The 24,007-nt window shown below is 45.9% G+C and overlaps 1 protein-coding gene across 1 annotated transcript in view; it reads left to right on the top strand.

Moving 5' to 3' along the window:
- DAB2IP (DAB2 interacting protein) overlaps positions 1–8,438 on the top strand; it is a 146,370-nt gene extending 137,932 nt beyond the window's left edge. Inside the window, exons 15-17 of the mRNA XM_006890746.1 lie at positions 1,498–1,691; positions 7,446–7,533; positions 8,271–8,438. Of these exons, the coding sequence (XP_006890808.1) occupies positions 1,498–1,691; positions 7,446–7,533; positions 8,271–8,438 (450 nt within the window). The remainder of the gene's footprint in view (positions 1–1,497; positions 1,692–7,445; positions 7,534–8,270) is intronic.
- The last annotated feature ends 15,569 nt before the right edge of the window (positions 8,439–24,007 follow it).

The following is a 24,007-nucleotide window of genomic DNA, read 5'->3' as shown; positions in this document are numbered from 1 at the left end:
CCATCAAGCAAGCGCATGGATGTCAGAATGGCAGGACTCCCTCCCCTGGCCCAGGCAGGGACCATCTCCATGCTGCATCCTGCAACCCTGCTCCATCCCCTTGGTCTGCTGCATCCACACGCTTTTACCATGGTTACCTTCAGGGGACCAGGAGACATGGCATAGCACTCTAAAGAGCAGACGTGACCAGGGAGGGTAGGAAGCCAGCCTCACCTGAGGCTTCCTGCGAGAATCTAGGCCCAGGCTCTGTCTTTTTAACCTCGAATTCCCGTCTGTGACACAGGGATTGTCAATTGATTTCAGAGGTCAGGCTGTTGTTGTGTATTGTTGAATCAGAACCAACCACTTGCTGGCCCTCCAGTAGGTTTTTAGAAGCAATAAATACTACAGGAGATTGTCCTTCTTTTTCCTGTGGAGCAGCTGGTAGGTTCAAACCAGTACCTTTGTGTTGGCAGCACAATTCCTTATAACTAAGCCACCAAAGCTAGAAGCTAGGGTTTCTCCTCAAAGACCAGGCAGAAGATGTAATTTTCACCTTTCTCTGCCTGCTGACGTCTGTATCAAATCCAGGAGGCCAATGTACCCCCGGACTCTCTGAAGAGCTGGTCTTCATTTGTCAGGGAGGATCCATTCTCAACCAGAATTCCTGGCATGGGGCTGGTGCTATTTCTCTAAAGCCAAGCTTCTCTTTGAGGTTAATTTTGATCCAGGGTTCGATGTGCAGTGGGGCTAGGGTTTCTTCCCACCAGCTCTCTGTGAATTTGTTGACTCTGGGCCCTTGCTGGTGAATGCATTGGGATCTGTTTTCCTGGGATACAAGGACTGCCTCCTCTGTCTTCCTCAGCCCATGTATTTATTCTCCCACCAGCCCTGGCCCCTCCGGATTCCAGTGTTAACCTTGCTCCTTGCTTCTCTATCCCCATAGCATCCCACCTGCTGCTCATCCTCCACAGCTGAGGCCTGTGCTGGGTCCAGAGAGTCCTGCACCACCTTGGTTTTAACCTCACCGTCTCTTCTTTCCTTCCCCTTTGCCAGCCCCTCCCAGAGAGACTGGAAGGCTGAGATATCTTACTCTGCTGGTCAGTCACTCTCCATGTGACTCGGTCACTCCACCTTCCAGCCTCAGTACAGTCTCCTTTCAGAAACCTGCCTGAAGTCCTTAATATATTTATTTAGGAAAAGCTTATGGACCTGCTACTCCTGAAATTTGGGATTCCATTTTTATCCCCCCTCACAGCCATAAAGCAGTGGCTTGGAGGGGAAGGGCTTGGGGTAGAAAGACCACTAGATGACTACAGGGATGTGAATGTCACCTCTGCCCCACTCTGGCTAGCTCTCTGGGTGTTCCTTCACTGCCATGTGACAGACAGGATCGCAGTTCATGGGACATTCCAAGTCGGACTCCCACCCACTCCATGTTCTGACTCAGGCTAATGAAACTGTGCTTGCTCTCTTTGTCCTGGGTATTGTGCCCATGGCATGCCACCCTCCTGGCAGGACTTGGCAGTGCTGCAGGACAAGTTGCGAATCTCCAACAAGAAGCTGGAGGAGTATGAGACCTTGTTCAAGTGCCAGGAGGAGACGACGCAAAAGCTGGTGCTGGAATACCAAGCGCGGCTGGAGGAGGGTGAGGAGCGGCTACGGCGGCAGCAGGAAGACAAAGACATCCAGATGAAAGGCATCATCAGCAGGTGAGGGCAAGGCTTGTGTTGTTCTGGGCCCAGTCCTGGTCCCCCAGGCACAGATGGGTCGGATCTGTCCACTCCCCTCAAGGAGTATTCAGATTCTGAGGGAGCCTAGAAGGGTCCTTCATCCAGAGGAGGGGCTGATCCACTGAAGAGGCATCAGATGTGGACAGAGAGGCATGTCCCAGGCAGCAGGTTAGCTGTCAGCTACAGAACAGAGGGAGCTGGGAACATGGGGTGCCCCACATTGGGCAGTGTCCTTTGGTAGAGATGGCAGAGGAGAGGCTGAACCCAACTTCCAAGGCCTGCTCAGGGAATGCTGTGTGGCCCCTGGACAGAGTCATTTTAAGCCTTCTAGAGGACTTCGGATGCTGCTTTAGGAGCAACAGTGAGGACTTGATTTAGCACCAGAAAGGTGGGAAGAAGTGTCAGTTATATTCACTAACTGAATTGAACAAAGACAGGGGTGAAAGACAGGAAGGAAACACAGTGCCCAGATTCCTACCAAGGCAATTGTCTGGTTGTGCCATTGTGCCAAGTTACTCAGATGGGGACCCCTGATATAGGAGCGTTTTGGATGAGAATGCCCATGCTGAATTTGTTGAACATTAGTTATTCCAGGGAAGAGGGTAGACTTCCAGGTGGCAGAGCGCAGCTGGCTTTAGTGCTAATTCATGTCTATAGTAGGGGCTTATGTCAAGTCCTGTGTTGTCCCTGTGGGTAGGTGGATAACCACTACCCCAGGGTGCAGGGGTTGCTTCCGTGTTGTAGTGTCCTCTGCCACACCAAAGGGTTCCAACTCTAGGGTTTGCTTCCTGCAACTATAGTACTGGGAAGAGAGACAATGTGGATTTACCAGCTTGTTTATTTGCACAACTCAAAGACTTCATCATCAGGATACATTTAGCATTTGACAGATGTGTAATAGCCAAGAAGTTCCGTTCCCTGTCTTAGCCTCATCCTTTGTCCACTGCCTAACTTCGTTCCCTGTCTTAGCCTCATCCTTTGTTCACTGCATAACTCCTTCCCAAATTTTTCCATTCTGACAACCTGTTTCTCTGCTCCTAATTATTGTTTGTTCTCTTTACCTGTGGCTTTGTTCATTGTAAAGTAGTTAATGTGAACAGAGGGCCTATAATCGAAGTGACCAGAAACCCACTGTTTACTTGACCTCTAGCTATGTCTTTGGCTCACATAATGTTTGTGGTTCCAAGAATGAAAATGCTTTTCAGCCTAATCACCTCCTCTCCTCATTTTATCTCTTCTTGGAGAGGTAAAAATCAGTGGCTTAACACCTTTGTTTTTATTAACCAATCTATATTTCCTCCCTACAATTAGGTCCATTTGGTGGGTAGTGCTGTTTTCTATATCCTTACAGATTTTTCTGTCAACTCATTCTATCATTTAATGAGAAAAGGTATTAAAATCTCTAATAATTCTAGATTGTTCTGTTCCCTTTTTCATTTTACTGAGTTTTGCTTCATTTACACAAAAAATGTTTGTAGGTTTTGTACACATTGAAGAGTGTTCCATCCTTTAGGAAAGGATCTTCTTTATCCCTGATGGTATTTCTTGCTCTGAGATAGACTTGGTCTGATGTCATTTCAGCCACCCCACCTTTGCTCTTGGTTCGTGTTATCGTGGTGTGCTGTGTTTTCTATCCTTACACTCCACTCAGCTGTGCTGGCTTTCACAGACAGCTTACTACTGGGTCTTGTGCTTTTTATCTGAGTGGTTCAGCCTTTCAATTGGAATGTTTAAACTGCTTACATTTAATGTAATTATTGATATAACCTCATTTAAATCTGCTGTTTTATGATTTATTTTCAATTTGTACCACTTGTTCTTTGTTCCTTGTCTTTTTTGAGTGTTTTTAAATAATTCCCTTTTCTCTCCTTTATTGTTGGTTGCTCTAGGGCAGTGATTTGACCAGCTCTTAAAGGAGCAGATGGTAAATATTTGAGTCTTATCTTGTGGTCTCTGTCATAACAGCTCTTTCTGCGGTTACCATTTTCGTGGGATGGCTGTTTATGAAGCACGGGAGGATGCAGTTGGGCCCTTGGGCTCTAATGACCAGGATCTGTTATTCTTACCTTGTTCTTCTTTCATTGGCTGTTTTAAGCTTTTCTGTATCATTGACTTTTCTGCCAAGTTTTACCTTGTGTGCTGTTTGTTCTTGGGTCTGTGGATATGAATTATTTAACAGACGTGGAAATTTTCTGGCCATTACTATGGCTATCATTTTGCCTGCTGCCTTCTGGTTTTGAGATACTCTTCACATACATAACTCACCTCACCCTCCAGTGAGTTTTCAAAGGCTGTAAACCACATGGGAGGAGATTGCCGCCCATCCTTCTCCCAAGGAGCAGTTGATGCGTTCAGATCACGTGCCTTTGGGTTGGCAGCGCACCTGCTTACTTACCAGACTACCACTGCCCCACATAAATGTCGATGGGTTTTGCTATCCCCTATTTCACTGATGCTGTTTTTTGTTTTTATTTTCCGTTCGTTGTTTGTTGGGGTTTTTTTCCCCTCTGTTCATTGTAGACAGTTCTTATTGCTCTGTCTTATGCTTGTCTGATCATTTCTTTTGAACATATGGGAGTGTATTTATAGTAGTGTTTTAATGTTTTTGTGAGCTAATTCTTTCACCTCTGACATTTATGAGTCTGTTTTTATGAGTGACTTTTCCTCCTGGTTGTGAGCTCTCGTTCCTCCTTTTTTTAATGTACTTGGTAGTGTGCGTTTGTATGCCACACAGTGTGTACTTTGGGTTGGTATGCATTCCTTTAAATATTTTAGGTCTTTGCTCAGGGATACATTGAGGTTACTTGGAATCCATTTGATCCCATCGAGGCTTACTTTTCAGTTTTGCTAACCTGATTCCTATGCAGCTTTTAAAAACCTCTATCTTCCTTTGTGTTTCCAAGGCTGTAAATCTTTGCAGGAAAAGACTCTCTATTGCCCATGGACTGGCTAGTGGATATGAACCACCAAGATTTTGGCTAGCTATAGTTAGCTAACCAGAATTTCTTCCCCACCACATACACACACTTAGAGACTGTTTTGGGGGTTTTTTTCCTGAGGTATTTTTTATTTGTCCACTTAACAATATAACAAAAAATGACAGTCTGTATTCACATATGACTCCTTTCTTTCTCATTTATAGTCAAAAAATTAGTGAGTGCAGAGGAACTGCTGTAATCACTGTATGGAACCGACTATATTTAAGTCGATTACTCCAGTCCGTTTCTTCTTTTATTCTCTAAATCATCTTCATTATGTTGTTTGATTAGAGAGCCCCACAGGAAGGCTGCAGTGCTCAAGGTCAGTCTGACTTTCACCCAGTTAGGTTGCTGTTTGGTGGTTCCTGAACATAGAACTTCCACCTCTCAAGGAGGCTGCTCGGGAACCAGGCAGGGGCCAACAACCGAGAGAAGGAAGGAGCGCAGTGACGTGGATGGTGCCAGCTTGCTGGCCATGCTCCTGACCTGTTAAGTCCAGGAGCTAGAGGCATCATGGCAGAGACCTGAGCTCAGGAGTTTCCTGGCGGCCACCAGGATTCCTTGCATAGCCTTTATGTTTAGGCTTAAGTTGGCCCAACAATTGAAGCTGTTTCTTCCTGAGCGCACAGTACAGTGCTGTGTGTATTAGCAAGTGTTTCCCCTCTAGCTGGAAGGCCTGTGAACGATTCCTGGGGATTGTTCCATGCTCTCCATTCCAATGGCTCTTCCCAGCTTTGGTCATATCGTCAAACTCTTGTGCAGGCTAGAATTCAGCCAAAGACTCGAGCCCCTTGAAGAGTAAGTCATTTCTCTCTGTGGAGCTCCCTCTCCGGCTCTCTGCCTGTAAATGTAACCACACAGATCTCATGGGCTCAGTGTGTCTCCTCAGTTCACTAGGAGTTCACGAGGGAGACCACTAGGCTGTGTAAGTCCCCACTCTCTTATTTAGCCCACTAACTCCACGCTGTGAGTAGGGCACTCCGGGCTCTCCTGTCCTTTTAACCTCAGGGACCACCACACTCTGCCTGCTGTTTGGTGTGAGCCTTTATTTCATTCATTTTGTCTGACTTTGTAGTTTGTTTGGTTTGTGGTTTTGTTATTTTGCTTTTTAAAAAATAGGAGTTAACGAGTGAATCTAATCCTTATTCTTCCATCATATTCAGAAGCAGCTGTCCAGTGTACTTTCTCTTCTGGATGAGGTCAGATGATACTCCTTCTCCCACTTCTTACAGGCTTTTCTCTATGTTTCATCTTCTTGTAACAAGGAACCCATCTTAGCATGGCCCCATAGCCCTCCTGATCAGCTTCTCATGACAGCCTTGTGTGGTATCTGTTTCCCCATTTTTAACCTCTCCATACTTCTACTGTATGGTAGGCTAAGAATTTGCTCAGTCATTTGGGGTCTGTGGTGAGCTGGAGAAACTATCGGGGTAGAGATGAACCTGAAGCCCTGGAAGTAGCTGAGCTCTTCCGAGAAGAGTGTGTAGAGTGATAAGAATAGAGGGGTAAGGCCAGAGCCCTGTGTTGTTTTCAGATGCCATTGAGTCAACTGTGACTCATAGCCATGCTATGGCCAATACATCTGATACTGATGGCCCTGTCCCATTCTGCACCATTCCCACGAGCTCTGAGAAGCTCACGCTCATTGTTAGTCAGTGTGTCGGTCCATCTTGAAGAGGGTGGTTGTGTGCCACGGTGTCAGAACCCGTCCATAGCTGGCCCTCCAATGCGTTTCAGAGGCAGCGAATCACAAGAAAGAATATTGCCCATCCTTTTCCCATGGAACAGCTGGTGGATTCAAACCACAAGCCTTTGGGATTGCACTACAAATTCTACTGGGCCACTAGGAGTGGACAAGATAGGGCATCTGCAGAGGTTTGGCCTGAGAGATGAGGCAATCATGGGAGCAGCATAAAGTTCAGAAGCTGAAAGAGAGTTGGAAGGTAGAAGTGATTGGCAGTGATCAGAGGTAAGTAAGAAGAAATGCAGGAAATGAGCTGGTGATTGATCCAGATCTATCTTCCTGAGGCTTGGCAGGTCGTGTTCCTGTCATCATCTCTGCTCATGGCTCTGTCTGCAGACACCTGGTTGTCTTTCAGACTTCTATTTCAAATATTTGAGCCCCCTGCTTCACCCTCCAGGAATGGAAGCTCCTTCCTGATGTCTCTTCCTTTGGTCACACATTTCCGTAGTCACAGCTTTTTCCGTAGTTCAGCTTGTCTGCAGATCGTTACCTTTCTGCGTGTGAACCCGTGAAAGGGAATGATTACACATCACTCCTCTTAGCATCTTGAGTTCGCAGCTCAGCGTCCCCCATGTCCTTAGCAGATAGGGAGTGGGTGGGTGGATGGGTGGACAGATGGGTAGAGAGGAGAGGAGGAAAGTGCCAGAACCTTTCAGGACCTTTGTTTTCCCACCTGACCCTGTGACCCACCCTCCTCTGCTCATGGAGTTTGGGGAGGCTCTAGCACTCGCCAACCCAGCTCCTGGCAGAACATCTGAGCTGTCAGAAGTTTTGGAAATAGACTCTCTGAGAAATAGTGGACATAGAGGTCAAGGAGAGAGCAGACCAAGCCCATGTTTTTTGTTGGGGTGCTGGCAGCTAGAAGGCCTCTAACAGGTATGGGAAATGTGGCCTAAAATGAGTCCTCCATAGTGTTCTCTGTGCACATATGATGGGATCCTGCAAGGGTCAAGTCCATCCTTTGTGCCATCTCCTTCAATTGCCAGCCTGACTCTTTATATCTGATTGCAGGTTGATGTCAGTAGAGGAAGAACTAAAGAAAGACCACGCAGAGATGCAAGCAGCTGTAGACTCCAAACAGAAGATCATTGATGCCCAGGTGGGGGTTTGGGTCCTTTAGTTGACAGCAGGTGTTAGAAGATTTGGGATGGGGAGAGGGAGGAACTTTGGCTTCACCACCACCTCAGATAACAAACACTCTACAAAAGCTGAGGAGGAGTAAGAGCCTGGGATCTCTGCGTCTGAGAAGTCAGACGGTGGGGCTCAGTGCCGCACAAGGTTGCTAAGACAGGATGCGAAAGGAAAGGGAGCTCTCCCATGACAAGGCCCCTGGTAAGCACTGCCTTTTGCCAGCATATTGACCAAAAAGTAGAAGCTGGTAGCAGGAGACGGCAGTTTGGCAGAGGGACAGTGAGCTCAGAGCTATGGCTTCTAAACTGCCTCAAGGAAGGGACTTCACTCCTCAGGCATCTTCAGCCAGTGTTTCGGCCCTCTCCTCTAGTTTGGCCAAGAATAGAGTCCAGCCTTGCCCAGCGTCGTTGGGATTGGTGCTCCCCCAACCCGGATGTATGTGAGTGAAGTGCCTGCTCTTAGGTGTCAGGAATGCTGATAGATTGTACTAGAATTGCCTCTTCGGTGACAAGTAGAGCCCTGGTCCCAGTTCGGTGTGGAGACAAACTATAGTGGAGCTCTTTCTCCATGATGTCCTCGCTCCTCAGCCTTTCAGCCTTCCTGTGTGATCCACTTGTGGTCATCTCTGGGTCTCCTTCCCTGCAGAGAGGGTCCCCTTTTGTCCCAGGAGCCCACCGCCCCCACTCATGCCTGCCTTGCCCACAGGAGAAGCGCATTGCCTCGCTGGATGCTGCCAACGCCCGTCTCATGAGCGCCCTGACACAGCTGAAAGAGAGGTACAGCATGCAAGCCCGTAACGGCATCTCCCCCACCAACCCCACCAAATTGCAGATTACTGAGAACGGCGAGTTCAGAAACAGCAGCAATTGTTAACCTGCCCGAGGAGGGAGGAGCCTGCCCAAGGAGAGAGGGAGGACTGTGGTGGCCGCAGGCAGGGCCTCGGCCTGGGGAGGAGTGCCCCCCCAGCACAGTGGCAGCCCCAGCACGGGGCATATGAGGCCGAGGCTCACCTCCCCGCCGCCTGCTGTCCTGGATTGGGCCTCAGAGGGCACAGCGCGGACTTCTGCTGCAGGAGGTGGCTCACTGCCCGCTCCCTGCTGCTGGCCCAAGAAGCGCGTATGGGTGCAGGCGGGAGAGACTGCACGCTGGGTGTGGGCAGCTGTGGGAATGGAGGGCCCGCCAAACACATGTCTGTTGGTTATAGAATTTGGTGTGTGTCACCTTCCCTCCTTGACCTGGGCAAGTGCATGTACCCCAAGCCTCTACAGGGGGGTGCTGCTTGGAGAGGGAAGGATTCCAGAGCTGGGGGCCTGCTCCTGGGCTCCCCCTCGCCTCCTTGAGGGCCCAGGATGCCTTGGCAGCCAAGACCCTGTCCTGTGGACCCATGTCCTCAGCTTCTAGGAACCGACTGGCCAGTGGGCAGGCAGAGAGATGGTGGGGAGAGCCCAGAGCTGCAGGAGTTCCGTGACACCCTGCATGTGGCCTGCAGGGCCCTTCCGAGCCAAGGACCCTCCCCCCAGAGTTATGCACCGGGACTCTCACACCTGTCCTCAGAATGCTACCCTTTCACCTCTTTTCCTGCCTTCTACTGCCTACCTTGTCCTTAGTCATATGTTGCCAAATAGAACCTGTGAGGATTGTGGCTCTCAGGCCCATGGGGACAGTCTAGAGCCTCCCTCACTTGCCACACAGACCTAGACTGAACCTCTGGGGTGCCCAAAAGCCAAAAGTCTGGGCACCAGGGGCCCAGATGTCCCATGCCTGGTGCCTGCCCCTCCTGGGGGTCCAGTGTGTCCGCAGCACATGGCCCTATAGTCCTCTAGTCCTGGTGCTGCCGAGCGGCCTGCTGGTGCTCACCCTGAGAACAGGTGAACTTTTCCTCTGACTGCTAGTTAAAGAGAAAGACTCGACTGCCGCGGGCCCTGAGAAGGTGGATAACTGTGATTTTCTTTCCTTTCACAGTATGCATTAGAAACAAAAGCCCGCTTGCTCGCTTGCTGGAACACAGGGGCCTTTTAAATTGAGCGTGCGCACTGCATGGGAAATAGCGGCCCTGGAGGATGTTAGACTTGCTCCCTCTCCAAGACAGCAGCAGCCTGCACCAGGCCCCGGTGTGCGGCCAGCCTCCTCCTCACCCTCCCGGGCCCCCAGCCAAGGACCCAGGCAATGCAGACCCTAGTGCAGGGGCATGCCCACAGCCTCAGCTGGTTTCCTCAGCTCTAGGCTGTCCCATAGCTTAGCTGCCCAGCCCTCTCTGTCATGGGACATAAGTAGGCAGGGGCTTGGGTCCGATTCCTGCCTGTTCCCGCCTTGGCCCCTAAATAATTAAGGGCAAGAGCTAGAGGTAGTTGCTGAGGCAGCCAGAGCCAAGCTAGGCCTGCAGGAGTGGCCACCTCTGCCCACAGCCTCAGGACCCTGGGGCAACCCTTGCAAAGAGGTGCCAGTTCCCTTCCTGCCGTGTGGCTGGGATTGTGCTACCAGGGTTGCTGTTAAGTCCCCACCAGAAAGGGTGGCCCCCAGCTGCCTTGCACACCATCGTAGACCCATGGAGTGATGGGCAGCTGCTCTGGGAAGGGGTTTGTAGATTTATGACTTGCAATGCAGTGAAGACCAGAGACACAAGCTGCTGATGGGGAGGGGCACAGAGGGCCACAGGCCTCATGAAGGAGGAGGTGGGCCTGAGGCACTGCCACCATGTCCACCCTATTCACCTGTCCACAGTCTCGAGTCTGAGTGTCTCAGGGCAGGGCGGCCACACAGGCAGGGCCTGGCTCCAAGGACATGTCCTCTGGCGGCCCACCTTCCTCACCCCCACCCCACTCCCACAGACGCGCCGTAGAGCAACCTCGGACAGAGCCCGCTTAGCAATACAGGGGGAGGCTCCCAGGGCCTGACGGGCAGGGCGCAGCTGCTGTGGCCAGCGTGGCTACCTTTGGCGTGGTGTGAGCTCTCAGGCCGAGAGCCTTACTTCCTTAGTGCAAAAACTGTAAAAGTGTACAGACTCTTCACAGATTTTTATCTTACTTGCAAGTCTGACAATTTTTGTAAATGTTCTTGGTGTTTGACTGTAATGTAACTACTCACCTAACGGTTGTACATAGTCCTTTAGTCCTGGTGCTGCCGAGGGCTGGCCAGACTGCTGCTCCCCGATGGTTTTTATTTTATTTTTTAATCTAGAGAACAGTATTGGGCAGGAAGATGAGCTGTGGGATTTGGATATTCGTGTGTTTTCCCGCCTGTGGCATTTATTTGTTGGCTTTGCCATGTGCTACCTGGGTGGAACTGATGGGCCATGAGCTCTGAGTGGGGTATAGAGACACCACCACCAACCCCAGGGTGGACTCAGCCTGCAGCCTGCAGGAGTGGCCAGAGGTCCTGGGGAGAAGGGAGTGGAGGAAGGGTGGCCTGGGAGCCTGACCTGGGCTCTGCCAGCAGACGCTCCTTTCCTGACTCCCCTGCTGACAAGCCTGACTGTGCTTGATTTTTTATGTTCAGGGTGAAGGAAACTGCCAAACTTCCTAGAAGTGAAGATTATTCCTCCAACTGCCTAGAAAGGGGGGTGAGAAAGCCAGGCCAGAGAGCCCCCCACGTCCCCACCCTATGGAGTATCTGCCCCCAGATACAATCCTGTCCTCAACACCCCATCAGTCTGCAGGAGCCAGACTGTCCAGGGAACAGCCCTTTTTTTCTACATACTCACCCACAAAGCTGACCTGTTGCCCCTACCCTATCCCACCTCCCCTTCCCCTTTTGTAAGTATGTGAAAAGGAAAAAATGCAAACGTTGGAGTTTTGGCTGGAGCGCCTCCTCTGGCTGTGAATTACCTATGTAATAATGTACAGAGAAAGTTGTTGGTGTTCTAAGACTCTGTGTGGCTGTGCAATTTCTGTACATTTGCAATTAGAAATATTAAAGATTTATTTAGCTATTTTAAGCCTGACTCGACTCTCCGTTCAGCTTTGTCTATGGTCATTTCCTGGTGGGTGGGGCTGACTCTAAAGGAACCCCAGCATGTGCTTCACCCTGGGGTCCATGCCCAGCCCAGACACACCGAGGGAAAAGGGTGGTGCCCTTATCTTCCCTGTGTTGGGATCTCTCTATTAAGGCAAAAAAGGCCGGAGCAGATGATCTGAGGGTCCCCCCCATCCTGTCGCATTTCCCGCTGCAGGCACCATCCCATCCCAGCCGACTCTGCTTCAGTGGCTTTCACAGCCGGCAAAGTCCAGTCTAGGAGAGGAAAGAAGTCTGTCCAGGTCACCAGCAGGTCATGCAGAGCAAGATGACCCCAAAGCTTCTGACTCTTGGAGGAAAGAAGTCTGTCCAGGTCACCAGCAGGTCATGCAGAGCAAGATGACCCCAAAGCTTCTGACTCTTGGGTCTCCTCTCAGCCAGACCCACGAGGCCAGGCCCCAGCCTTTGAGCTGCATTGTTACAGAGAACACCTTGCAGCCTTGGGGTCCTACTCCCATGCCCCACATACCATCTTTGAACTTGAAGTGACCCTTAGGGGGTCAGTGCACATTTAGTGGGGGCAAGTCTGAGACCCCAGCAACAATCAAAACCCCTCCAGAACTAGACTGAACTGAACCAGCATTCTATGATAGACATTAGTACACTCATCATGTGGCCAGAGAGAGCCTGGGCTTTCACCTTCACAGCTGCCTTTCTCGTCTATCCAGTGGGGCGGGCCCAGACAGCCTGCTTTCCATAATCACTCATACTCTGACCACATCAGCCCTGGCTCTACCCAGTGACCACCCTCTCTGGGCTGCGGAGCAAGGCTGGAGGGAAACGTGTGGCCCGGGTCAGACCAAGCCCTGTGGGCTCCCCTCATCATCCAGGCCGTTCGCTCCCACTCTTCACAGGGGTTCATCCAGACTCACAGGTCTTGAGCATATGCATTCTATGAATGCAGAAAATGAAGACCCTGAGAATTTTTATCATTAATCTAATAAGCAGATATATATCAATTTCCTAACTTGGGGTGAACATTACCATCTTTTCAAGCGTACGTGAAGAGTTACCAATGTTGACTACATACAAGAACAGGGAGGGGAAAAAACTTCAGAAAGTTGCTCAAAGAAGAGTTCAGGTCACATTTCATACCTAGAAGCAATGAAACTAGAGATTAAAAATTTAAAATAAACATGTCATCCACAAAGACAATGTTGTATATTGTACTGCATCAAGTAGTAGCTGGGATCTTAAAAGCTTTCATGTGGCTCTTTAAGAAGCAAATATTGATCTGTCCAGGGAGCTCTGGTGACCAAGTGAGTAGGGAATTACACTGCCATCCCATAAAGTGGCACCTCTTGCAGTTAGAACCATCATCTGCTCCCCGAGAAAAGCTGAGTGATCCGCCCATGCTATTTACAGCTTCTGAAAACCCAGTGGAGGGTCAGCTCAGAGCTCCAACTCCTGACAATGAGTGTGTTGGTTGGATTGGTCTTTATCTGAAGAATATCAGATTCACAGAAACAATTAGTCCAACATACTAATAGACCTTGCAGGCCTCCAGGAGAAATAGAAGGTGCCCAGATACTGCTGACTACTCTGGAAGGTATCACAATAAAGGGTCCTGGCCAAAAGGGGAGAAAAATGTGGAACAAAACTGCAAAACTATCATATTTACTGACCTGAAATAAACTAGTGTAGCAAACAAGATTATGATCCTTAGTTACTCTTCGAGTCTGAACTGAGCTCATCCCTGTGGCTCATCTTTGAGCCAGACAATAGAGCTGTGTCGTTGGGTGCACTATCTAGTCAACTCTGATTCATAGCAACCCTGTCAACAACGGATCTGAACCCTGAACCTTGCCTTACCTTGTGCCATCCCTATTATCATCTCTGATAAACCCAAACCCATTTGTTAGTCAGTGTGTCAGCCCATCTTGTTGAGGGTCTTTGTTTCTTTTGCTGACCCTGCCACCTTTCCAAGCATGATGTCCTTTTCCAAAGACTTGCTCCTCCTAAATAACATGTCCAAAGTATGTAACACAAAGCTTCATCATCCTTGCCTTCAAGAAGCACCCTGATTTGCACTTTCTCCAAGACATATTTCTCTGTTCTTTTGGCAGTCCATGAGATACTCAGGATATTCAGTACTCTTCTCCAACACTACTAATCAAGGCATCAATTTTCTTCTGTCATCCTTAGCTAATTGTCCAACTTTCAGATAAAATAGCAAGTAATTGAAAAGACCATGGCTTGAATTGGTTGTACCTTAGTCTTTAAACTGCTGTCATCACTCCTCAGTACTTTGGAGAAGTCTTGGACAGAAGATTTTCCCAATGCAGTACATCTTTTGATTTTTTTTTAATTTTATTATTATTATTATTTTTTTATTTTTGTGTGAGTGTACCGTCAAATCAGATCTGACTGGTACAGGAGGAGATTGTCCCTCCTTTTCTCGGCAGAGCATCTGGTGGATTCGAACCTTGTGCCTCTGGAATTGCAGCTGCAGCTCCTTGCCACTAGGCCACCAGAGCTCCCCATCTTTTGATTTCTTAACTGCTAGGTTAAAAGGTGTCAATTGTAGATCCAAGCAAGACGGAACCTTAATCTTTTCTTCTTCCGTCATGATGTTGCATATTGGCAACAGTGGTGAGGATTTTAATTCTCTTGATGTTGATATGTAATCCTTATCGAAGTCTTTGATCTTCTGTAGTAAATACTTTAAGTCCTCTCAGCAAGCAAGATTATGCCGTCTGCATAGTGCAGATTGTTTATGAATCTTCCTCCAATCCTGATGCCACATTCTTCATAAAGTTCAACTTCTCAAATATTTGTTCAGCATACAGATTGAGTAGGTGTAGAGAAAGGATACAGCCCTGATGCACACCTTTATTGATTTTAGACTATGCGATGTTCTCTTGCTCTATTCAGAGAAAAGCTTCTTGGTCTACACAGAGGCTTCACATGAGCACAATTACGAGTTCTGGGATTCCCATTCTTCTCAATGTTGGGCATAATATGTTATGACTCACACAATCAAATGTCTTTGCGTAGTCAAAACACAAAAGATGAACAATATTCCAGGGAGTTGCTCATTTCTTAAAACAATCAACAATAAATGATCAAAAGGTCAACATTTTCCCAGGGATAAAGCTGAGAAGGCAGAAAAGGATAAGACGCATGAATGGGAATGAGACTTACTAGGGAGGAAGTAGAGGGGAGTGCTGTTCGGGAGCTCTGGTGGATTAGTGGCAAGAAACTCCGCTGCAATCCCGAAGGCACATGGTTTGAATCCACTACCTGCTCTGCTGCAGGAGGAAGGGAAATCTTCCCTTGTGCCAGCTGGGGATTGATCTAATGGTACACAACAAGAAAAACAGCAAAGACACTAAACATTCTACAGTGCTGTTAAGATGTGGGGAGTTGTAATTAGTGTCATAAAATGTGTATGGTGATTGAATGGAAAAACAGTTTGTACACTCAAATCACAATACAAGGTTTTTTAAACAATTGCCAGTTATAGGACTCGAGTCTCTGGGAACATCAAGATCAAGGTCAGTTGACAGACGCAATCCACAAAGCCAGTGTACACTTTTTTGTGTGTGAGTAGCAGTGGGAGATGGAAACATTGACAAAAGGCCATTTAACATGCAACTACTGATTCACCCTGTCCAGAATAAAGAAAACTGCATACAAATAATTAGTCTAAAGGAGTAATGAGCCCTCTGACCTAAACCTCCATAACTCTTCAGAACAGAACTAGATGGTGCCCAGCTACCTCTGCTGGCTGCTCCAAAGGAGACTGCAGTGGAGGGTCCTACATGGAGTGGACAGATGAACGGGATTCAAAAACCTCAGGACGGCGAGGCTTGCTGGCCTGATAGAGATGGGGGATCCATGACACTATGGCTTTTAGTCGCTCTGAACTTGAGTGTCCCCGCCTTCAGCCAAATAATAGGCCTATAAAATGAACAGTAACACCAATGAAGGACTCGTTACTTAGAACTATCAACCAAATAAAAGGCAGGCAGCATTTTCCTTAGAAGGTGAGGAGGGTTAGGATACAGGGAATTACTGGAAAGAGGGCCAAAGGAAGAGGGGGGAGGTGGGGAGAAAGAAAATATGTTTGCTTAAAAAAAAATTGCCATCAGGTTGTTTAAAAATTCCATTAATTACCATAAAATTTATGTAACAATCAGCCATTTTAGTGTATGGCCTAGTGGGTAAGGAGTTGTACTGCCAATCCAAAGGCAGGTGGTTTGAATCCACCAGCTGCTCCTTGGGAGAAAGATGGGCAGTTTCCCCCTGTGTGATTTTCTGAAAACCTGTTGGAGGAGGGTCAGCTGCACGTCGCTTCCCACTCAAAGGGAATGAGGTTTTGAGGAGAGAACAATGCGGTTGTTTTTTCTGTATATTCACAATGTTGTGCAAACATCGTCTTTCTCTAGTGTCAGAACTTTCTTATCACCTAGAATATCACATAACCATTAAGAAATCACTCCTCATTATATTGAATCAATGGAATTAGATTTAAATGTCTAATTAAACAAGGATATCGACTTTGCATTTTATTTCTTTTCCTCCCCAAATACCATTATACCAACAGGAAAAGAATGAAAAGCATGTCACTGCCACGATTGCCACGATCAAAATGTCAAAGGAGATACCAGTAGATAAGAGAATATGGAAATGTTGGGGAGAGGGAAAACAGATGGAGTGTTAACCAAATTAGGGCAGAGGGTAAGACCAGAAAAAATGAATGGGCGAGCTCCCAGAGGCTCAGGGCTGGGAACTCCAGGCGAGATAGCAGACAGATCCAACAGGAGATCAGACCCAAGTGCCCCTACTTGCCACGGCCAGGACATTACTCCCTTCCTATATGTTGTTGTTGTTATGTGCCGTCGAGTCGTTTGCGACTCATAGCGACCCTATGTACAACAGCCCTAAACTGTGCTCTATCCTGTACCAATCTCATTGCCTCTGACACACCCATCCCGATTACCCCAGTCACTGAATCAATCCACCTCATAGAGGGTCTTCCCCTCCTGCGCTGTTCCTCTACTCTACCCAGCATGATGTCCCTCTCTAAAGATCCGTCTCTCCTTACAACATGTCCAAAGTATGTCAGACGAAGCCCCAGAATCCTTGCCTCCAAGGAGCAGCCTGGTTTAATCCTCTCTACGATGAATCTGTTTGTTTTCTTGGCAGTCCATGGTACATTCAATACTCTTCTCCAGCACCCTTCCTATATACCCTCCCCCAACTCTTCCTGAAAGAGGTCAGGCATCTATTCTCTGGAGAAATTGAACCAGGTGTGTTCAGGTAAAGCAGAGGACACAACAAGGTGAAAAGAGTTAAAGAGAAGTCTGCACTCAACCCTGCCCAGCCCCCACACTTTCCCTGCACCCAGAATTCCTGGAGCCAAGTATGTATAGGTGCGAGACAACAGCAAATCTTTGGAAAAATTGCCTTAAAAGTCTTATAGCTGGATCCCGCCACACACCTGAGCTTGGATAATGAAGGACTCCAAACAGCTGAGAAAAACTTCCTTCCACCTTTAGAGAGATCAACAATATCAGGAAAAAGAAATGTGAAACAATCATGACTTATGTGGTGACGTGGCAGGAAATGTAAGGCTGACTTATTTTACTGGACTTTCAGGCCCAGGGGTCGGGATACAATATGGAGTGGTGAGGACTGAGATAAACTGAAATGTACGTGAAAGGTTTGCAGTAAAGGTGTATTTCCTTTCCAGTGACAGAGGACCTTGGTGATGGAGCTACACATCTTCCATTCTCTCACTCTCCACCTTATGCTGCATTCACAGGCCTAATGACTAAGTGACATGATGTATTTCACAAGCACCTTGAGTTCGATGTATATGAAATGGGGCTCTTCACTGCTGTGACCCAGTAGACAGCTCCGTCATCCCCACAGTTACTCAAACCAACAGCCAAATATGACTTCTTGATTTCAAAACAGTGTTGTCAATTTGGAGGTGTTTGGGTGAGGCAGTTGTTAACACTGCTAACCAAAAAGTTGAGAAAGTCTACGCCACATTCCTTGGAAAAAGCCTGGTGCTCTACTTCTAACAATGAAATCATTGAAAAGCCTACACAGCGCAGATGTACTTTGACAAACATGGCCTCCCACTGAGTCGCGCCGTGCCCACCCCTGGTTTAGAGACCAAAGTTTGACAGGAACTTTGTTTTAATAGATTTGGTATGATGCCTATGATGTATTGTGAGTAAAAAGCAAGATCAGTATGTGCCCATTCTTTTAATGGCAAAAAAAAAAAGACAAAACTACACTATATATCATAAATTACATAGAAGAAATTGTGGATGCAGACACATCACACTGTTGTTAATGGCTGTTTCCTGCGGGCACGGGGACTCAGTGGGATGGAGAAGGAAGACTTGTGCTTCTACTTTACACTCTTAGGTATCATTTTAATTTTTTTACAGCCTGTTTTTAGTTCCTGTTGTGATACGGAGCTACTGAACAATAAATAAAACATAACTCATATAATGAAGCACTCTGCAGCCATTAAATTTGTAGAAGAATATTAAATAGCATTGAAAGATATTAATAATATATTAAGTACAAAGCTGATAACAAAATTGTATGTCCAGGAGGGTTCTTGTTTAGTTTTTAAAATAAATCTATCTGCAAAAAGGTCTGAGCCCAGAGTTTGTAATGTAGATGAGAACTTGAGCTTGATTATGAAGGAGGCCTGGGTTTTAGTCTTATCTGCTATGATCTTAGGGAGCTCTGGAGGTAAGGAGCTGCAATGTCAACTCAAAGATATGTGGTTTGAATCCACCACCTGCTCTTGCAGGGGAAAGGTGAGCAATCTCCTGTGTGATTTACCGTCTCTGAAAACCTGCTGGAGGGTAAGCTGACTTGATGCTATGGAAAAAGCTGTAATCTTATCATTATACGATCTTAGATAAATTGGGAAAATCTTCACCCTCAGCTTCCTGAACTGTAAACTGGAGATGCACTGTTAATTAGAGGGGTGACGAGTATTATTTCCTCTCTAAAGATTTGTTGAAACAATGCCTGTCATCTACTGCTTAGCACACTCACTAATAAATGTATTTATATTGAATACTGTCAGGTGCGACATCAAGTTGGTTCTGGCTCAGTGGCCCTGTGTGTACAGCACGGTACAACTGGGCGGCATCCTTAAAGCCACTGCACTGCTAGAACTCATTGTTGGAGCGACTGTCTCAGTCCATCTTGTTGAGGTCTGCCTCTTTTCCCCCTTCTGATCCTCCACTTTAGTTTTGATGGCAAAGTCCATAGAAGTTTGTACTGCTAACATAAAAGTGATGCCTCTCTGGTGGTTTGAATTGACCAGTTCCATGGAAGAAGGATGGACAGTCTCCTGTGCTTTATGTTGTTGTTGTTGTTATGTGCCATCTAGATGCCTGTGACTCATAGCAACCCTATATACAACAGCTCTGAACCCTGCTCTATCCTGAGCCAATCTCATCTCCAACAGACCTAATCCCATTTCTCCAGTCACTGAGTCAACCCTTCTCGTCCTGGGTCTTCCTCTCGTGCGCTGTCCTTCCACCCTCCCAAACATGATACTATCCAAGGACTGGTCCCTCCTGGCCATGTGCCCAAAGTATGTGAAACAGAACTTCAAAATACTTGCTTCCAGGGAGTACCTTGATTTCACCCTCTCCAGGAATTACCTCTTTGTTCTCCTGGCTGTCCACGGTATGTTCAATACTCTTCTCCAGAACCACAGGTACATGGCATCAATTCTTCTATCATCCTTAGTCATTGTCCAGCTCTCTGACGCATAGCAAGTAATTGCGAAGACCATGGTCTGTATCAGGTGCACCTTAGTCTCTAGACTGACATCATTGCTCTTCTCTCCTCTAAAGAGATCCTTGACAGCAGACTTTCCCAATGCAATTCCTCTTTTGATTTTCTGACTGCTGGTTCCAAGAGTCTTGACTGGGGAACCAAGCAAGCTGTTGATAATCTCAAACTCTTCTCCCTCTATCATGAAGCTGCCAATTGGCCCAGTGGTGAGAATCTTTGTTTTCTTGATGTTGAGCATCAATCCATATTGAAGCACACTGAGTCAGCTATGAGTCAGTTCTGACTTGATGGCAATAAGGTGGGTTTTTGGGTTTGGGTTTTTTTTCGGTTTTCACTTTACTAAGCATGATATCTGCAGGGACTGTCCCCTCCTGATAACATGTCCCAAGTGTCTGGGCTGAAGTCTTACCATCCTCCCTTCCAAAAAGGAATCTGGCTGGGCTTTGCCCAAGACAGATTTGTTTATTCTTTTGGCAGTCCACATTATAGTCTGTGTTCTTCAACAACATTCAAAGCCGTCCATTTTCTCTTGGCCTTTCTTATTTATTGCCTTATTCATATGCGCATGCATATGAATGATTAACAATATTACAAGTTGGATTAGACACACATTTGCCCACAGAGTGGCATCCTTTAAATCAGAGGGTTTAGTCTTTGATCTTCATTAGTAAACGCCCCAATTCCTCTTGACTTTCAGTAAGCAGAGTTGTATCATCAGTGCATCTGAACTTGTTAATGAGTCTTCCTCTAATCTTGATGTGGAATTCTTCCTCATATAGTCAAGTTTTTCATAGTATTTGTTTGGTATACAAACTGAATAAGTACTGTTAAAGGGCAGAACCCTGATGCACATATATCCTGATTTTGAACCCTCCCCTTTGTTTTCTTGGACAGTTTTTTGGTCTATGTGCAATTTCCACATGAGCACAAGTAAATGTCTGGAATTCCTATTCTTTCCAACATTATCCATAGTTTCTTATGATCCACACAGCTGAATACCTTCACACAGTCAATAAACATATAAACATCTTTCTAGTATTTTCTACTTTCAGACAGTATGCATCTGACACCAAGAATGATACCCTCCATTTACACCTTCTGAATCCAGCATGAAGTTCTGGCAGTTCCTTATTGATATACTTCTCCAGCTTATTTTGGATTATATGATTGAGCAAAATTTTACTTTCCTATAATATTAATGATATTATATGATAATTTCTGCATTCTGTTGGCTTGTCTTTCTTTGGAATAAGCAAAAAACTTAATTTCTTCTATTTGATTGGCCAGATGTCTTGGTGTAGACTAGTGGGCACTTCAAGATTGCATCTGTTTGTTGAAACCTTTCAACTGATATTTCACAGATGCCTTGAGATTTGATTTTTGGCCCTTGTCTTTAGTACAACGTGGGCTTCTTTCTAATACCATCAGCTCTTCATTGTGTGCTACCTTCTAACATGGCTGATCATAGTCTAGTTCTGTATAGTGACTTTGTGTTTTCTTTCCACTACTGATAAGTCATCATTCAAAATTTTGCCCATATAATCCTTCAAATTGGAGCCTGAGAAGTGACAAGTGGGTACTTCCCTTTTGGTTTTTTAACTGTTTGCTTATTTCTTTATAATATTTTACTTTTTCTTCTCCAATTGCCCTTTGAAGTTTTCTGTTCAGCTTTTCCCCCCTCATAATTTCTTTCATTCACTTTAGATGCTCTCCATTCAAGAGCAATTTTCAAAGTCTTTTCTGATATCCATGTTGGCCATGTCTTTCTTTCCTGTCTTTGAAATGACCCTTTCTTTGCTTTCTTCATGTATGATGTCCTTGATGTTATCCTGTAACTCATCTGGTTTTCAATCATTGGTATCCCGTTTCTCAAATCTAGTTTATGGGATAGTCTAATGGGTTGGATTGACACAGTGACTGGAGCCATGGGCGCAAGTGTGTCAAGGATGATGAGGATGACACAGGTTAGGACTGAGTTTAGATCTGTTTTTCATGGAGTCGTTATGAGTCATACACAACTCAGCATCTCCTAAGAACAATGTTGCTGTAGTTGGATGCCATCAAGTTGATGCCAGTTTATAGTGACCCTGTGTCATCCCAATCTTTTGTCATCCTCGCAATCTCTGCTGTGCTCAATCCATCTCTTGATAGTCTTCCTACCTTCACCAACCCACTATATTTTTTTCTTTATTGTGATTTTAACAAAATTTACAAAAAATGTGGATTTTCATTCATTTATTGTTGCACAATTTCCTCCATCCTCCGTTCCCTCCTCCTCTGCCTTCCACTTTGCAATGCTCCTCTTATTCTGGACTGCTGTCATACATATAATGCCTAATCGCATACTCCTTTTAAACAGTTCTTTCCTTCTTCTGTTCCAATGCAGTGTTCGTTACCTATCCCCTCTTTTGCTAGTTTCCCCCCAACCTCCCATGTCAGCCCTGTTTTATAACAGTGGTGTTATGCAGTGTCTGTCCTTTTGTGGCTGAGGTATTTCACTCAGCATAGTGTCCTTCAGGGTCATCCATGTTGTGTAATGTTTTATGATTTCCTTGTTTTTCGGTGCTGCATCGTCCTTCAGGGACTGGGCCCTCTTGTTAACGTCCAAATATGTAAGATGAAGTCTCACAGTCCTTACTTCTAAGGAGCTCTCTGGCTGCACTTCTATCAAGACAGATCTGTTTGTTCTTTTGGCAGTCTGTGATTTATGAAATAATCTTAGCCAACACCACAATTTAAAAGCTTCCCGTCTTCCTTGTTCATCCAATTTTCAGATGTATATGAAGAAGTTGAAATAACCATGGCTTGGTTGTGGTCAAGACAGCATGGTACTGGTACAGTGACAGACACAGAGGGTCAATTGAAATGAATTGAGTAGCCAACAGCCTAGTGACAAGAAGCTGTGCTGCAATCCTGAAGACACACACAGTTCTAATCCACCAGCTGCTTCACAGGAGAAGGGTGGGCAATCTCCCCCCATGTGATTAACAAACCTGTTGAAGTGTCAGCTACGGGTTGGTTCTGACTCTGTAGTACACAACAATAACAACAACCTATGGTCAACTGATTTTTTTACAAAGAGATGAGATCTGTTAAGTGGGCAAACAACAGCCTCTGTAACAATTGGAATTGGCAAAATTGGAAAACCATTTGTAGAAAATACAAACAAAACCTACACCTCACATCATACATAAACCAGCTCAAGATGGATCAAGGACCTAAGAGTAAAACCAAGGACTATAAACTTCACCAGAAACAAAGCTTGGAAGTACTCTAGGAGCCCTATTCCATAATATGACTAGTCTTCCCAGCATCTTGAAAACCTACAACCAGGAGAGAATAAAATAGATGAATGAGACCTTCTAAGAATAAAATTCCTATTCAAATTAAAAACACACACACACACACACACACACAAAAAAACCCAACCCTTTTCCAGTAGGGTAAAAAGGAAATCCACAGACTGGGGGGCGGATTTTGACAATGACATGTCTGATAAGGGACTTATACCTAAAATTTATAGAATACTTCAGCACCTCAACAAGAAAAGGGCAAACAACCCAATTGCAAAATGGGCAGAGGATATGAGCAGACACTTCTCCAAAGAAGACATTCTGATAGCAAACAGATACATGAAGAAATGCTCAAAATCCCTACCTATCAGAAAGCTGCTAAGAAAAACAGCTATGAAATATAATCTCACTCCAGTAACAATAGCAAAGTTCAATAGAGCAGGAAGCAACAAATGTTGGGAGGCTGTGGAGTGACTAGAACCCTTATTTACTGTTTACTGCTGATGAGTAAATGGTGCAACCACTTATGGAAGGTGGCATGGCGCTTTCTCAGAAAGTTGGGAATAGAAATACCATTTCAACCAGCAATTCCACTACTAGGAATATACCCTAAAGAAACCAAAGCCATCACCCAAACAGGTATATTCACACCCATGTTTATTGTTGCATTATAAACAATAGCAAAGTGATGGAAGCAACCCAAATACTCATCAACGAATGAATGGATAGAAAAATGATCGTATATTCACACAATGGAATACTGAAAAAGGAGCTCATTAAACATTACACAACATAGATGACCCTGGAGGACATTATGCTGAATGAAACCACTCAGTCACAAAAGGACAAATACTGCATGACACCACTGTTATAAAACAGGACTGACATAAGGGGTTGGAGGGAACTAAGAAAAGAGGGGATAGATAATGGATATTACATTTGAACAGATGAAGGAAAGAACTGTTTAAAAGGAATATATGATTAGGTATTATTTGTATGACAATAGTCCAGAATAAAAGGTATGTTGAAAGTGGACTGGGGGGAGTGATAATGAATGTGCAACAAATGAATGAATGAAAATCCATGTTTTTTGTAAACTTTCATTAAAATCACAATTTAAAAAAGAAAGAAATCATGGCTTGAGTAAAACACAGCTTTGTCTGAGCTAACATCCTTGCCCTTTAGCACGTCATTGGATGTTTTCAGTTGTTTTTCCACTCAGTAGCCAACTGTTCTTGCTATTATGTGTTCATCTTCTGGGTTCTCAGAAGCTATAAACTGCAGGGGGAAGGTTGTCCATGTTGCTCCCAAGTAGCAGGTGATGGACTTGAACTGCTTGCTTTTGGGCTG

The sequence above is a fragment of the Elephantulus edwardii genome, unplaced genomic scaffold (assembly GCF_000299155.1).
Source record: "Elephantulus edwardii isolate Elephantulus edwardi_28Jun2011 unplaced genomic scaffold, EleEdw1.0 scaffold00092, whole genome shotgun sequence".
NCBI classification, from domain to species: Eukaryota; Metazoa; Chordata; class Mammalia; order Macroscelidea; family Macroscelididae; genus Elephantulus; species Elephantulus edwardii.
This window is presented reverse-complemented; position numbering and strand designations above follow the sequence as displayed.